The 17,797-nt window shown below is 42.2% G+C and overlaps 1 protein-coding gene across 1 annotated transcript in view; it reads left to right on the top strand.

Annotated features, from left to right (window-relative positions):
• The window catches only part of cntn3a.1 (contactin 3a, tandem duplicate 1), a 439,231-nt gene that overhangs the window by 396,141 nt on the left and 25,293 nt on the right, over positions 1–17,797 (top strand). Inside the window, exons 14-16 of the mRNA XM_034173228.1 lie at positions 12,842–12,959; positions 16,471–16,629; positions 16,789–16,938. Of these exons, the coding sequence (XP_034029119.1) occupies positions 12,842–12,959; positions 16,471–16,629; positions 16,789–16,938 (427 nt within the window). The remainder of the gene's footprint in view (positions 1–12,841; positions 12,960–16,470; positions 16,630–16,788; positions 16,939–17,797) is intronic.

Here is a 17,797-nt window from a genome sequence, read left to right as displayed (position 1 = left end):
CACTCTGAGGGCTTCTCTGTTTCTCAACCATCAAAGTGGTATCACTCGGCTCCAAGAGTGTGGCCTGCCCCCTACAGCCACAGTGAACATTGACTGGGGAGGGGACAAGTCCAAGTCATCATAAGTATAGCAACAGGCAAGCCCATGACCTCATGACCATGGCTAAGTGAGACAGAGAATAAAGTGACACTCCAGTTTGTTTTTGTTTTCTCTAGATATGACAGTCCATGCTCTGCCCACATGCCCTGCTGTTGCTGTGTCATTACTATAGCAACTGCTGTGGATAAGACAAAAAATGAGGATCGCTGCATGCACACACAGATCGGATCTGGTCACTCATATAATGTTAAGGGTTAGTCATGAGCACAGATTTGAAACAGATGCAATAAATCCAGTTTGAATTAGCAGTCAGAACAATTCAGGATTAAGCCTTAGACATCTGGGCTGATTTGAACTTACAAATTTATTAGCCCTCCTTATTAAAATTTAACATGTTCTTTCTTAACACAATTGACTATTAGTATCAGGGGCACTAATAATTTTGACCCTGGTATTTTTTTATTTTTGTGTAAAATAATTTTTTTGTTCTGTGTGCAAAGTACAATAATGCAAGTTTCCAAAATTGTTTAGAAATGTTGTGTTGAAAATTCCTTGCTCTTAGAAAAGAGCTTGGAAAATTTTATATGGGAGCTAATAAATTTGTCCTCATCTGTATGTCAGTGTCCAGCTAATGGGCATTAACTCTATGCAGTAGGTTTAACATCTACATTAATTATACCCATTTAAGTTGCCAAATTCGTCTTCCAAATATCCTAAAACCTCAGAGCTTCAGGGGATCCAGGGGGCTGGTGAAAACCCTTCTATAGATCATCACATTAGGCCCCATAGTGTCTTTTTAGGGTATGTGCTGCTCCCTGAGCTGTAAGAACACAGAATGGTGCTGCAGTCTCACAATAAATAATTCATCCTTTTTTCCTTTTTTTCCCCTTTTAATACAGTGCTTCTTTAATCTCTTAAAATGTCCTGATCAAATAGGCTAGATGAAATAATCAGGTTGGATCTCTGTTAATTATGTGCACATCAAGGATACAAACCACAATGTTGGTACGATGCTTCAAAAAGGACGTGTGCTTCTTCCGACTGAACAATAACATATTTTTTTAATAAATAAATCTTGCAGTGTTGGCTTTAGTTTTTGCTCCGTCACTGAGTTCTCATGTCCAAATCATGCTGCATTTTTCTGCAGAGTATCAGTCGGTTTTATTTTTCTGATTCTCACAGGGTTTGTCTTCATCCTATAGAAAACCTGCTCTGACTGAGCTGCACCTCTGACGTATTATTAAGATTTCACCGGCTCAGAATGTGTGTATTGAGGCATAACTACACCAGCAATTACTATGCTAATTCAAGTGGAAACATTAAAATCCAATCATTCTCTGGCCTATACAATGAAAACAGCTCTCTTTATAGTTGCTGGAAGAAGTGCTATATTAATCCATGGGATGTCAAAATGGGAGCTGTGGGAAGAAGGTTGCCGTTTGTCATTTTATGTGGAGACATAACAGAAAATGAGTGCGGCAGCTTTGCAGGAGAATGCAGAAAGTTTGCCCCCCTGTCATTTGCAGCTGGTGCCAAAGTTTGCTAAGGCTCACCTGAAATGCATCGTCATGACCGCTCACTTCGTTTTCAGGAGTGCAAGATAAACACGGTGACTTGTTTTGAAGAGGCTGAATATAGACCTTTACTCTGCACGACATGCTGCATGCACCGGCGCGTCTATTAGGTGTTTATGACACGCATGCATAATTCACCGTGGACTCGTTTATGGGCCTCTCAGCCCGCGCGATATCTCCATGCCGTGCTGCTGTTGAGCACGACACCCAGCCAAGATGGACTGAAGATTATGTTGATGTGCATCGCGCCGAGGATGAAATGGGATGGCTTTTTGTCTCGGCACAAACAGCCAAATTATAGATTTGGATCTGGCCTGCTGGAAATGTCAGAGGTTTTCCTTTTGTTTATTCCTTTATTGTCTCTTAATGATATATAACACCATGTTTCCAATTTTATAGAACTTGCAGAAAGGGATGCGATACCAGCTCCATTGGCAGACCCAGAAGTAATTTATTCTGAGGCCCATTATTAATGTTTGCTTATTCAGGACAAGCTTTGACAAAAAGCTGCTTTGAGAAGCGCAATCATTTTTCAGTATTTAATGAAAGTAACGGAAGGAAAACGACTCACCATGAAGGCAGGTGGATCACGAGCCATACAGCTGGCACTTTAGTATATACTGTGTGACCACTTTATTTGGTACGCCTTTCTAGTACCGTGTCGTCGACCGAACAGTTCCCCCTAAAAATCAGTCCGCCCTGCCTTCACTGTGCATGCGTCATTAGCCACGGTTCAGATTATCACCTCATTCTGATTCAAACTGCACTCCACTCATCATCTGTCTCAGCAACAGATACAGTATCTGAAGCTTTTGTACAACATCATTTCCACATAAATTCAGCATACTTCATCATAAAAGACAGAGCAAGCGATCAGAGCACCGCGACTACATGGGCTGCTAGCTGATGCGTTCAGTGCGCATTGGTCGTTTCAAAGCATCACCGAGTATCACCTTGATTCTGTTTAAAACTGCCTTTAGAATGGTTTAAGAGGTTGACCTTGTGATGGTTAATAATCCATTAATCCATTTGATCGCTTTGGGTGAAGAGACTCTTAGACGAGTGGCTTGAGCTCTGAAATGATACATGTGCAGTGAAGGCAGGGCAGACCGATTTTTAGGGGGGACCGTTCTTAATTCTTTGTGGCATAGATTCAGCAAAGTTTTGGACACATTCCTCAGGGCCCCTTCACACAACACGATTGAGGCAGAATGGAGCATGAAGGAGGAGTCAAATGCCACTTATGAAAAATCAGAGTCACCTCAAACGCCTCGTACACCTGTCGCTACAACCATTCGCACACACCAGCGGCCGAAAGACAGCGAGTGCCCTGCGAGTGCCCATTCAGTCCCCCTCTCGGCAGGGTGTCGGCCAAATTCCTGGTGTCACACATGAACATCCAACGCTAATCGCTGAACACTTAGAAAAGGTGGGGCTAATCGCACTCCTGGGACGAGAGTAGAGAGCAGCCGACCACATTCCAGCTGTTTGTGAAAACTGTCTAGTGCCCCGCTTAGACAGTGGTGTCCTTCCATGCGCCACTTGTTGGAAACGCGCCTGGTGCCAGCTCGACATGAGTCCAGCAGATGTAGACATGATGGGAGCCCACTGCTTCATTCAGTCATTTTGTGACTGTATGTTATTGACCATGTGTCATATACAGAGAAACAGAAGGCTTATACTTGTATTGTCTGTTCTATAAGAGGGATTAATATTATAATTGCTGTGTTTTTTATGGGTGTGTGCTGTTTTTCTGTTCCCCACAGCAGCGGTGCATTGTGGTGCAACATGCTCCAGTTGCTTGCACGAGCATGCATGGACACAGTGTTATGTGTGTTTGTTTGGTGAACGGGACAAAACCGTTGCCTCTGGATCGTGCATGCCTGTCTGACTGTTTGTCCATCCCGACAGAAGGGACTATGTTTCGTGATTCGATGTTTCATTTTATGGCTCACGGATTTTCTTCCAGTTTCTGCTTTTTTCGCCCAACATCATGTTATGTGTAAAGGGGCCTCAGAGATGTTGGTCTGTATTGACATGACGGCATCACACAGTTGTCCCATTCAACCAGTCTGTCCATCTCCTCTGATCTCTGACATCAACAAGGCATTTTCATACACATAACTGCCGCTCACTGGATATCTTCTCTTTTCTGGACCATCCTCTGTAAACCCTAGGTGAAAATCCCAGTAGATCAACAGTTCCTGAAATAATCAGACCAGTCTGTCTGGCACATCAACCATGCTACGTTTAAAGTCACTTAAACCATCTTTCTTTCCTGATGCGCCTAGTCATTATCACCACATCTAGATGTCTAAATGTATTGAGTTGCTGTTATGTGATTGGCTGATTAGCTATTTGTGTGAAGAAGCAATTGAACAGGTGTACCTAATAAATTGGCCATGTGAGTGTATACGAAATGAATGAAGATGTTGTCCACCCGTTGTAACTTTTTGCAGAGGCGACTGTGATCACCAGTCCGGCCGGTCATCTGGACGTGACGGTGGGTGAGAGCATCATACTTCCTGCCAGGTTTCTCATGACCCTACGCTGGATCTCAGTTCACCTGGTTCTTCAACGAGCAGCTCATACACTTTGGAAGCCACGGCACCTACTTCAAAAAAGTTGGCAGTGTAAGTGCCCTTTGTTTGGTTTTTTTAAATCACCATAAAGTGGACAGAGGTTGTTGGTCGTGGGCATGCCTGGGCAGTTTATGATTTCACTTTTATGTTTCCTCTTCCACTTGTTAAGAAAAAGAGGAACGACAGATTTAGCTCTCAGATACGCCTCCCATTCGACAGCGTAAAAACATCATCTCTCTGGGTTTCATCCGTAAGAGTGATGGTGATGAGATCTGAGCTTCTTTATGGCCTCTTGTTGATTTTTGCGTTCAGTGGTGCTCATGAGCAACGAGCATTTTGTATTTGCACGCAGCCCCCTGTTTATATTTACTGATACTTGATTCCTAATTATCGTGATGCAGACGTGTTGTGAAAGACAAGCCAGCAAAACATTAAAGGCAGATGGTGGACAGCCATTTAATTAAGCTTACTTGATAGTTGCAGAGGATTATAATCGGAAGCAAATCAAAAAGCAAATCGACTTTGGAAAAAAAAGAAGTTAAAATTACCTTTTCATCAGCTTTCAAGTTAAATCAAATCAAATCAAATCAATTTTATTTATATAGCGCCAAATCACAACAAACAGTTGCCCCAAGGTGCTTTATATTGTAAGGCAAGGCAATACAATAATTACAGAAAAACCCCAACGGTCAAAACGACCCCCTGTGAGCAAGCACTTGGCGACAGTGGGAAGGAAAAACTCCCTTTTAACAGGAAGAAACCTCCAGCAGAACCAGGCTCAGGGAGGGGCAGTCTTCTGCTGGGACTGGTTGGGGCTGAGGGAGAGAACCAGGAAAAAGACATGCTGTGGAGGGGAGCAGAGATCAATCACTAATGATTAAATGCAGAGTGATGCATACAGAGCAAAAAGAGAAAGAAACACTCAGTGCATCATGGGAACCCCCCCAGCAGTCTAAGTCTATAGCAGCGTCACTAAGGGATGGTTCAGGGTCACCTGATCCAGCCCTAACTATAAGCTTAGCAAAAAGGAAAGTTTTAAGCTTAATCTTAAAAGTAGAGAGGGTGTCTGTCTCCCTGATCTGAATTGGGAGCTGGTTCCACAGGAGAGGAGCCTGAAAGCTGAAGGCTCTGCCTCCATTCTACTCTTAAAAACCCTAGGAACTACAAGTAAGCCTGCAGTCTGAGAGCGAAGCGCTCTATTGGGGTGATATGTTACTATGAGGTCCCTAAGATAAGATGGGACCTGATTATTCAAAACCTTATAAGTAAGAAGAAGAATTTTAAATTCTATTCTAGAATTAACAGGAAGCCAATGAAGAGAGGCCAATATGGGTGAGATATGCTCTCTCCTTCTAGTCCCTGTCAGTACTCTAGCTGCAGCATTTTGAATTAACTGAAGGCTTTTCAGGGAACTTTAGGGAAACCTGATAATAATGAATTACAATAGTCCAGCCTAGAGGAAATAAATGCATGAATTAGTTTTTCAGCATCACTCTGAGACAAGACCTTTCTAATTTTAGAGATATTGCGTAAATGCAAAAAAGCAGACCTACATATTTGTTTAATATGCACATTGAATGACATATCCTGATCAAAAATGACTCCAAGATTTCTCACAGTATTGCTAGAGGTCAGGGTAATGCCATCCAGAGTAAGGATCTGGTTAGACACCATGTTTCTAAGATTTGTGGGGCCAAGTACAATAACTTCAGTTTTATCTGAGTTTAAAAGCAGGAAATTAGAGGTCATCCATGTCTTTATGTCTGTAAGACAATCCTGCAGTTTAGCTAATTGGTGTGTGTCCTCTGGCTTCATGGATAGATAAAGCTGGGTATCATCTGCGTAACAATGAAAATTTAAGCAGTGCTGTCTAATAATACTGCCTAAGGGAAGCATGTATAAAGTGAATAAAATTGGTCCTAGCACAGAACCTTGTGGAACTCCATAATTAACCTTAGTCTGTGAAGAAGATTCCCCATTTACATGAACAAATTGTAATCTATTAGATAAATATGATTCAAACCACCGCAGCACAGTGCCTTTAATACCTATGGCATGCTCTAATCTCTGTAACAAAATTTTATGGTCAACAGTATCAAAAGCAGCACTGAGATCTAACAGAACAAGCACAGAGATGAGTCCACTGTCTGAGGTCATAAGAAGATCATTTGTAACCTTCACTAATGCTGTTTCTGTACTATGATGAATTCTAAACCCTGACTGAAACTCTTCAAATAGACCATTCCTCTGCAGATGATCAGTTAGCTGTTTTACAGCTACCCTTTCAAGAATTTTTGAGAGAAAAGGAAGGTTGGAGATTGGCCTATAATTGGCTAAGATAGCTGGGTCAAGTGATGGCTTTTTAAGTAATGGTTTAATTACTGCCACCTTAAAAGCCTGTGGTACATAGCCAACTAATAAAGATAGATTGATCATATTTAGATCGAAGCATTAATTAATGGTAGGGCTTCCTTGAGTAGCCTGGTAGGAATGGGGTCTAATAGACATGTTGATGGTTTGGAGGAAGTAACTAATGAAAATAACTCAGACAGAACAATCGGAGAGAAAGAGTCTAACCAAATACCGGCATCACGGAAAGCAGCCAAAGAGAACGATATGTCTTTGGGATGGTTATGAGTATTTTTTTCTCTAATAGTTAAAATTTTATTAGCAAAGAAAGTCATGAAGTCATTACTAGTTAAAGTTAAAGGAATACTCGGCTCAATAGAGCTCTGACTCTTTGTCAGCCTGGCTACAGTGCTGAAAAGAAACCTGGGGTTGTTCTTATTTTCTTCAATTAGTGATGAGTAGTAAGATGTCCTAGCTTTATGGAGGGCTTTTTTATAGAGCAACAGACTCTTTTTCCAGGCTAAGTGAAGATCTTCTAAATTAGTGAGACGCCATTTCCTCTCCAACTTACGGGTTATCTGCTTTAAGGTGCAAGTTTGTGAGTTATACAACGGGGTCAGGCACTTCTGATTTAAGGCTCTCTTTTTCAGAGGAGCTACAGCATCCAAAGTTGTCCTCAATGTGGATATAAAACTATTGACGAGATAATCTATCTCACTCACAGAGTTTAGGTAGCTACTCTGCCCTGTGTTTGTATATGGCATTAGAGAACATAAAGAAGGAATCATATCCTTAAACCTAGTTACAGCGCTTTCTGAAAGACTTCTATTGTAATGAAACTTATTCCCCACTGCTGGGTAGTCCATCAGAGTAAATGTAAATGTTATTAAGAAATGATCAGAGAGAAGGGAATACTGTTAAGTCTTCAATTTCCATACCATAAGTCAGAACAAGATCTAAGATATGATTAAAGTGGTGGGTGGACTCATTTACATTTTGAGCAAAGCCAATCGAGTCTAACAATAGATTAAATGCAGTGTTGAGACTGTCATTCTCAGCATCTGTGTGGATGTTAAAATCGCCCACTATAATTATCTTATCTGAGCTAAGCACTAAGTCAGACAAAAGGTCCGAAAATTCACAGAGAAACTCATAGTAACGACCAGGTGGACGATAGATAACAACAAATAAAACTGGTTTTTGGGACTTCCAATTTGGATGGACAAGACTAAGAGTCAAGCTTTCAAATGAATTAAAGCTCTGTCTGGGTTTTTGATTAATTAATAAGATGGAGTGGAAGATTGGTGCTAATCCTCTACCTTGGCCCGTGCTACGAGCGTTCTGGCAGTTAGTGTGACTCGGGGGTGTTGACTCATTTAAACTAACATATTCATCCTGCTGTAACCAGGTTTCTGTAAGGCAGAATAAATCAATATGTTGATCAATTATTATATCATTTACTAACAGGGACTTAGAAGAGAGAGATCTAGTCTGTGGTGCAGTTGAAGGTGCTATATTATTTTTTCTTTTTGAATTTTTATGCTTAAATATATTTTTGCTGATTATTGGTGGTCTGGGAGCAGGTACCATCTCTACGAAGATGGAGTAATGAGGGGATGGCAGGGGGAGAGAAGCTGCAGAGAGGTGTGTAAGACTACAACTCTGCTTCCTGGTCCCAACCCTGGACAGTCACGGTTTGGAGGATTTAAGAAAATTGGCCAGATTTCTAGAAATGAGAGCTGCTCCATCCAAAGTGGGTGGATGCCGTCTCTCCTAACAAGACCAGGTTTTCCCCAGAAGCTTTGCCAATTATCTATGAAGCCCACCTCATTTTTTGGACACCACTCAGACAGACAGCAATTCAAGGAGAACATGCGGCTAAACATGTCACTCCCCGTCCGATTGGGGAGGGGCCCAGAGAAAACTACAGAGTCCAACATTGTTTTTGCAAAGTTACACACTGATTCAGTGTTAATTTTAGTGACCTCCGATTGGCGTAACCGGGTGTCATTACTGCCGACATGAATTACAATCTTACCAAATTTACGCTTAGCCTTAGCCAGCAGTTTCAAATTTCCTTCAATGTCGCCTGCTCTGGCCCCCGGAAGACAATTGACTATGGTTGCTGGTGTCGCTAACTTCACATTTCTCACAACAGAGTCGCCAATAACCAGAGTTTGTTCCTCGGCGGGTGTGTCGCCGAGTGGGGAAAAACGGTTAGAGATGTGAACGGGTTGGCGGTGTACACGGGGCTTCTGTTTAGGACTACGCTTCCTCCTCACAGTCACCCAGTCGGCCTGCTTTCCCGGCTGCTCGGGATCTGCCGGAGGGAAACTAACAGCGGCTAAGCTACCTTGGTCCGAACCGACTACAGGGGCCTGGCTAGCTGTACGATTTTCCAAGGTGTGGAGCCGAGTCTCCAATTCGCCCAGCCTGGCCTCCAAAGCTACGAATAAGCTACACTTATTACAAGTACCATTACTGCTAAAGGAGGCCGAGGAGTCACTAAACATTTCACACCCAGAGCAGAAAAGTGCGGGAGAGACAGGCAAAGCCGCCATGCTAAACCGGCTAAGAGCTAGTAGCTACGCTAAGCTAGCAGATTCCTAAAAACACACAAAGTGAATAATGTGTCAATAATTTAGAGGTGATTCAGCAGAGGGAGTGCTTTAGTTAAGGCACGTGAAGATTACACTGTGAAACAAATCGTTATCTAGTTAACTAGATCAATCTAACTGTGCAGATTAAACAGCTAACAGATACAGCAAAACACCGCTGTGCTCCGGAACAGGAAGTGATACAATACCGCAGTGAGAGCCAACCACCAGTAGAGGCCAGAGAAGCTCCGGCCTCTACTGGTGAAGTTGAGGATAATAATGTGAGAGCTGCTCTGAAACTTATAGGTGACTCCAGATTATTATGTCATTCTGCGTGTTCAATTTGCTAAAACCTTAGTTTTAAGATAATGAAAAACAAATTAAGACGTAATTTCTGAGGATTATATTATAGACTGCAATAGAGAAGCTAGAATCTCAGTGAACATTGAGTTCCAGTAGAAAAGTAGAAAAATTATTGACATATTATTATGCTGTTACTGACTGAACCCTACTGAGGAGATCAGGTTTTTGTTGTTTGTTTGTTTGTTTGTTTGTTTCTTAAATCTGTTTGTTAAAACATTTTCTCAATTCACAACTTTTTGATTTCATTAAATTGAAAAGGATCGGTCCTGTCCTTGGAGAGGACCAATATATTTGGGGTTTATCGCAAAAATAACTTAACCTCTCTGATCCTGCACACCAACGGTAACTTAGGGTGCAAATGTTAAATTCACCTTAAAATCCAACGTGTCAGAACACTTCTGATATTATTATCACTGACTTCACAGCTACAACCTTAAAAATGTTAAATATGAATATTCCATCTGGATTGGTCCTGTCCTTGAATATGTATCAGTAGATTATGAGTTATATTGACAAGAAGGAGCTGAGGTGGGATATTCATAATTTTTTTCTGTGCACAACAGCAGCAGTGCAGGATAATGAAATCAGTCCTGCTTCTGCCTGTGTGAAATATAACTTGGAAGTGGGTGAGCCAATTTTCAACAAATGTCTTAGGAAAATTACTTGGTTGATTGTCTTTTGATGATTAAGATGATGTATATCAGTCAAAAGGTTGAAGTCATCAAACAAATATTCAGAAAAACACATTTTCCAGGAAATCTGCACATCCAGTAGAACTCAACAGGACCAGGATGGGCATGGATGCACTAGGGACATTCCTGGAACTGGAAAATTATGTGTTGAGTTCAGCTGGTGTGGACTGTGAACTCCTGGCTGGGGCCTTAAGTTGGAATTTTTGGTTCTGGGGAACCCACATTGCTGGATAGTGGGGCATCTTGGGGAGAGTGTTGTGTGGGCCGCCAGAAGAGGAGGTACTGCTGGCCCACCACCAGAGGTCGCCCTGCCTGAAGTGCGGGCTTCAGGCACGAGAGGGCGCTGCCGCCACAGACACAGCCGGGAGTGACAGCTCTCACTCATTATTTCCTGACAGCTGTCACTCATTCTTCATCATCTCACTCCATAAAACCCAGACATCATCTCCACCTCATCGCAGAGATATCGTACTTCTATGGAGGTAACTTCCTCTGCCTGTATTGATTGATTCCAAGAGCTATTGTGTTGCAGCTGTCTAACCAGAGGACCGGCGTGGGTCGCGACTGTTTCGTCCTACTTCCCGTCAGATAAGTGATTACACAGACACTGCACGAGTGTGTATTAGAGGTGGAGGTGGCATTCCCACCGTTGTTGTTACGGGGTGTACACACACCCACACTTGACTGTCTTTGCTCTTCGCCAGCAGTACCAGATCCGACAGTCAGGGACGGTGATCACCTGGGAATTCGGGACTTGGCGGCTCCAGTATTCACCAGGTTCGGTGGCGGCGGAAATCGTGTGGTTCCGGCTCATCTCAGGACAGACGTCTTCTATCCTCGAGCCTGCCCACACGTCACCTTTGTGGATTGACTGTTATCAGATTCTGAGATTGTTTGTATATCCGTTGTGCACCTTCACAACATTAAATTGTTACTTTTTTGGCTCATCTATTGACCGCTCATTTGCGCCCCCTGTTGTGGGTCCGTGTCACTACACTTTCACAACAGAGAGGTCAGATGTCCATCTGGTTTGGGGTAGAGTATGGATAGCCTTTCATCTCAGCGTCAGGCACCAGTGTACCATCAACAGCTAAGACAGTGCAGGTTTTCCTTACAACCAATCACCTTAGCAGTTGACTTTACTAATGAACTCCCTTTGGGGAATAAGTTCATGAGAGAGTTCCAGAGACCTGCCCCCATGACCAAATGTTTAAGCTGACACTCCCTCACAGTGCATGTGATATGCCTCATCAGAGTCTCCTGAAGTACCTGCTTTTGCTCAGATGAATAAATTGGACCCCAAAATTCAGGCAACCACACACTGTCTAAATGATACATGTGATTTTTATTAACCAATGGAAGGGAGTCAAAGTTGGCAAGCTAGGGATCTGTCCAAAAAGTCCAAACTGTACCACAGGCATGGGTGGAACAAGTGGCATGGCTGGGCATGGCCAGCACAGGAGGTACATGAACGAACTAACAGGGAGTGCATGAATGAGCTGGTCTTTTAAAATGCACTGCAGTAGATGACTGATTGCAAATGTGAGAGGCAAGCAGGTCGGCCACGCCCATCTTAAGACTGACAAGACAGATAGAAAAAAGTCAAATCCTCACACCTGCTTGTTTGACATGAAGTCATTCCAACTGTACCCAAAGATCTTCTAAAGAGAGCTGGTACCAAAGATATGTAGTGATTGCCTTGGGTCACTCGTTAGCATTCCAGTCTCATAATCATATAATAAGACAGGAAGCATTACGACCCTAAAGACTCCTGCTAAGATAGTAAACACCAGCATAACTCCACAAGCTCCTCCCAGGTGTCTCTTGAGTTCCAAAGCCGAGAACCCAGAGACGTGGACGTCACTCAGAGATCATATACCTTATATGTACTGACATGGACGTAAACACAGTCACTTTCATTGTGTTGCCAGATGTTCTACTATGTGTGATTTTTGGTCATTTGTAAAACTTCTTACTGTCTCACTCACTTTAAAAAGTGTGCTGACTGGGTTATTTTTTAGCTGTATATAAATGTTTCAAAGTGAGATATCAGTGGCCAATTCCGTACTTGCCTTTCTTATTTTAATGATGTCAGGGTTTTAAGTGTGAATGTCTTGCAGCAACTGAATTTTTATCTGTAGAAAATGTCCCTGATTGTACATCAAAGTAATTATCGAGTCTCATCCTGCTTCACAGTGCCTTACTTTCATAGATAAGACATCAACTTAACATTAGTTCTGACTTTAAAGTTCAAAGCTAATAATGCATTTGCATGAATGGTTGTCTGAAAATGGAATCAGATGGAATAAAGGAATGTAGCTGAAAGAAGCTTTTAAATCTCCACAAAGAACTGTCCTCAAAGGATGATGAAAACCTGCACTCAGTCATTTGATGCGTCCCTGGACCTGTGTTGCACCTTTCTCTTCCATAATGCAATAAACCAATGCCCAAAGAATTCACTCTGACATTGCTTTTATATTTGTAGTCCTTTTATTTCATTTTGTAAGAGAATTTCTATTTTACTGTTTTGTTGTTTTGTTTTTTGTTTTTTTTGCTTGTTTGTTTCCAAATTGTGGCTCCATCAGCGGTCAGCTGGGGACATCATGATCCAGAATATTCAGCTCAGACATGCTGGGAAGTATACGTGCGCCGTCCAGACCAAAGTGGACAGCGTTTCTATCGCCACCGATGTGGTCGTCAGAGGTAATGATGTCATACACAACTAACCCCATGACCTTCACTGCGTCAAAGCAAAACTGCACATTCTTCATTTTCACACATATTACCACTAAAATGTTCCGTACCTCTCTGTCACCAAGGTCCAAAACATCACAGTGCACGCGATTGTTTCTACGTAATTGTTTTGTATTACAACATAGCTTCAGCAGCCATTGTAGTTTTTCTGTGTGTGTCATGGGTGTTTGTTTCCACTCTGTTTATGTTTGTTTCATAAAATGACGCATGCTGCGTATCCCGACCTGAATCTGAAAGTTTGAACGTACCCAACAGCGCAACAAACAACAGAGATTGATAAATGGATGTATTTCACCGTGCTCATCACAATGGAATCCAAGTGGAAATGATTTTATGCCGTCTGGGAAAACATTTTAGAAACTGTCAAAAGATGAAAATCAGAATGGCTTAAATATGCTCAGAGTTTTGCTCAGACTAGAGTATGTGATGTTTGTCAGTTACCATTTCCGTCTTTTCTCTTGAAGCTATTTTGTCACTTGATCTCTGAGGTGATGCTTTCTGTACGTTTTCTCTTCTGACTGGATCAAATAAGTTCTTTTGGGTTTTAACATTTTCTGCGGTGGGTCACCACAGCAGAGCCAATATACACACACACTGGTCATTTTATTAGGTACACCATGCTAGTACCGAGTTGGACCCCGTTTACCTTCAGAACTGCCTTAATTCTTCATGGCATATATTCAACAAGGTCTTGGAAACATTCCTCAGAGATGTTGGTCCATATTAACATGATCACCTCACACAGTCTCCCATTCAACCAGTCTGTCCATTCTCCTTTGACCTTTGACATCAACAAGGCGTTTTCACCACACAACTGCCACTCACTGGATATCGGTTCTTTTTCGGACCGTTCTCTGTAAACCCTAGAGTTGGTTGTGTGTGAAAATCCCAGTCGATCAGCAGTTTCTGAAATACTCAGACCAGCCTGTCTGGCACCAAAAACCTTGCCATATTCAAAGTACTTAAATCTCCTTCCGTCCCCATTCTGATGCTCGGTTTAAACTTCAACAAGTTGTCTTCACCGCGTCTAGATGCCTACGTACATTGAGTTGTTGTCGTGTGAAAGGCTGATTACCTATTTGTGTTAACAACCAGTTGAACAGGTGTACTAATAAAGTGGCCGGTTAGAGTAACTGCATGTTGATTTGGCAAAAGTTTTTACAGCAGATAGCCTTCCCGATGGAACTCCACATTGGAAAATCGGCGCTGTGGTCTCAAACCTTCTGCTCAGGAAGTAAACACTCAAACCAGCAAACACCACCACGTCATTTCCAATCAGCGTTGGCATTTTGCAGCAAGAGATAACGGTCGTTATGCTGCCTGCCAGGCGGGGCCAAAACAGACGACAAGTCTATTTCATGCAAATGCTGAGCGCCACAAACCGGCGACTGTAAATCTGAGTAAAAGGCAGCATGACTTCCACAGGTTGTTCACTCAAATACAATAAGCCAAGATGGAGTAAAAACTCTTGAAAACTGCTGCATTTCTATATAATCTAATCTGTTTGGTAGATTTTTTTTTTCTCATATAATTAGTAAAAGTTAGCAAGAATCTAGAAACTCTGCTTTTTTTAAAACCAGATCCCTGAAGTGATTACAACACATCATACAGAGATGTTAGCATGCTAACTAGCAGCACAGGAACATCACTGTGAAAGACGTTGAACTGAAACGTAATTAAAAGGAACCCCGACTATAACATCAAATTTGTCAAAAAATTGAAACACTGACATCTGCTATTATAATATATAGTTAGAAGTGCATAAACAAGTCTTGAATGATATAAAATAGCATTTATTTATCACATATTTAAATACAACGCGGCCGCCATGTTTTTGCCTGCGCAATGCATTCTGGGGGTGATGACGTGGAAAGGTTTCTGAAATCTTTCATGCAAGCAAAAACAGTGTTAAAGCTAGTTCTTCTACCGAGATAAATGCCACATTGCGCGGCTTTTGGATGCAATTTTCAGTCTAATGGCAAGAAAGAAAGCGATGGTAAGCCTTCAATGCTTTCCAAAGAAAGAAAGTTAAGGAAAAAGTGGGAGGATGCTTGTGGAAGAGTGCAGTTGCCGAAAGTCCCGCGGCTGTGCTCACGTCATTTCACGCGGATGCATTTGAGGCTTTTCATCGACCTCAGCTAATGAGGGAGCTTGTTGGTGTTTTCTGGATACAAACGACGCCTTAAACCAGATGCAGTGCCCGTCATATTTCCCCACTAGAAGAAAATCGTCCACGAGTAACTAGTGAAAAATAGGACTAAAACATGCGAAAGAGCAGCAGACGCTCTCTCTCTGTCAGCATCGGCAAGCAGCCCCCACACACACACCACCTACAATGGCCAACTCTTGCTTGATCAGAGCGCTGATCTTCATTTTTGACAGTATTTTCAAAGTTCTCTTCCTCACACTGCAGATCACGCTCTGGTTCAAACTGAAAAGGGTGAACAGAGGAGCTCATCCTTGCTAATCGCCGCTAGTTGTAATGTAAACACGGGAAGCCCTGCCCCCGTTTGATGTCACTACCCAGAATGCATTGCGTTACAAACAACAATGGCGACCTACGTAGAAATAAAGTTTCTTAAAATATCATAAAACTTGTCATTATTTTTGCAAATTTTGTCCCATAGTTATGTTACTAATATCACAACAAGTCATATACAATAAACGTATTTATAGTCAGGGTTCCTTTTAAACAAATTCTGGTTCCGTTAAGTAGTCAAACATGGATTAAAAGCTCATAGTGACCGTGTCGTGTTTCCCTGTCCTGGGTGATTCTATGGTAACGGAATTATGACGACAGGAAAATCTGGCCATATTTTAGCTCCCCATTAAAAATGTGCTCTGACTGTAATTCCGTTGCCATAGAATCACCCTCAAACACTGTGCACGCTGTCGCTAAGTAACCATGAGGTGGCTGCGCCCCAAGAGCGTCCATCAAATGACAAGCACTAACTGTTTGTAGCCATCGCGTGCGGCTCATGTGACCGTAGGTTACGTCGGTTCATCTTACAGCTGAATGTCTTGATGATTTTTGATGTGAGTGTGCATATAGTCAACGTGAATGAAGCGAAGAGTACGTCTGATTCTGAAAAACCTGCCCACAAGCAGCGACTGACGCAATTTGTATGAAGTGATGCTGCATTTAATTTGAAATCTAAGTGGTTTCAAATGAGTCGTGAGCAAAATATTAAACATTTTATGATGCTCATTGCTGGCAGAGTCAATTTTGAGCCAAATCTCTGTTGGATGTCTGCGTGCACTCCATTTAACCGGGGCCGCCCCACACCGCGTAACACATGGCTCAGCAGCACAGTCAACTAAATTTCAGGCACTCGTCTCCCTAATCAGTCTGTCATATTCTTACCAGCTACGTCCCACCTGATTCCCTGCCTGTTATCTTCATTAATCATGACAGTAGATGTCATCCTGAGTGATGGAACTGACACTAACTACCTTCCAGGTCCTCCAGGCCCCCCTGTGGACTTTCAGGTGACAGAAATGACAGAAACCACCGCGTCTCTCTCATGGGGACCCGGGCTGGACAACCACAGTCCTGTCCTCAGCTACACCATCCAGGCCAGGACGCCTTTCTCTCTCGGGTGGCAAGCGGTTACCACGGGTAGGGTGTTCTTCTCCTTAGGGTGTGTTTATAGATTCATGGGAAGCCAAGAAATATCACAATTAGTCAACACGATGGCCAATGTTCAGGGATGTTTTTTTTTTTGGGGGGGGGGGGTGCTTTGGACAAACTTTTTTTTATTCCTTTGATGTCTCTCAGTTCCTGAGGTGCTGAGGGGGAAGCAAGTGTCAACTACCATTGTTGACTTGAGTCCTTGGGTGGAATATGAGTTTCGAGTCCTGGCAACCAACAGCGTAGGAACAGGAGAACCCAGCAAACCGTCCACGAAGGCGCGCACCAAAGAAATGCGTATGTATCAAAGGCATTAAAATTTACTCAACTCAAAAATTTAGATACACTATGAATTAATGAATGAAGTTCAGAGAGATGCTGCTGTTGAGGCAACGATTGGAAATGCTGAATATTTCAAATGTTGTATGCAGAATAAGTCAAATGTTTCAAAGAGGATTTTTCTTGACAGGACATTGTTATACCTTCATAAAATGTGAATAAACGAATGTTATACTGACCGTGGAAGCTTCAGTCAGATAAACTGTCATGTGTTCAAAAAGGAAGCTTCTCACATTTTCAACATTTTTTAGAGTAATATCATCATAGGAAGGATGTTTATGGTTCTAAACCCAACAAAAAAATGTAAAATAAAGGGGTGGGGGTTAAAGAACTTCACAATGTTGAGAATAGTTCCACCTCTAGCTTTATGAAAAATTTAACAAATTTATGACACCAAATAGAAATATAACATGCATAATATTCACACTCTGTAATAATACGTAAGACCTGTGCAGGCCCTGAAGTCCATTCACTGCAAAAAACATTAAATATTACCAAGTGTGTCAATCAGATCTAATCAAATCCAGACTTGTATCTCCCAGGTGCCTTCTGGCAAATTGTAGCTGAACTTTCAAGTCTCCTGTTTAAGAAGATCCTCCTCTATACCACTGCATCCTGAAGCTGGATAACCAATGATGCAAAGTGCAAAACTTGAGCTTTGCACAATTTCTCCAATCACAGCCACAGAAGCCTATAACGTCTTCTGGGTTGTCTGGGTGTCTTGGTGGCTTTCCTCACTCTTCTCCTTCTTGCACCATCACTCAGTTTTTGAGAACTGCCTCCTCCAAATATATTTACCACACAGTACCATACTGTT

Source organism: Thalassophryne amazonica, chromosome 6 (genome assembly GCF_902500255.1).
Source record: "Thalassophryne amazonica chromosome 6, fThaAma1.1, whole genome shotgun sequence".
NCBI classification, from domain to species: Eukaryota; Metazoa; Chordata; class Actinopteri; order Batrachoidiformes; family Batrachoididae; genus Thalassophryne; species Thalassophryne amazonica.
Note: the sequence above shows the minus strand (reverse complement) of the source record. Positions and strands in the feature narration are given on the sequence as shown.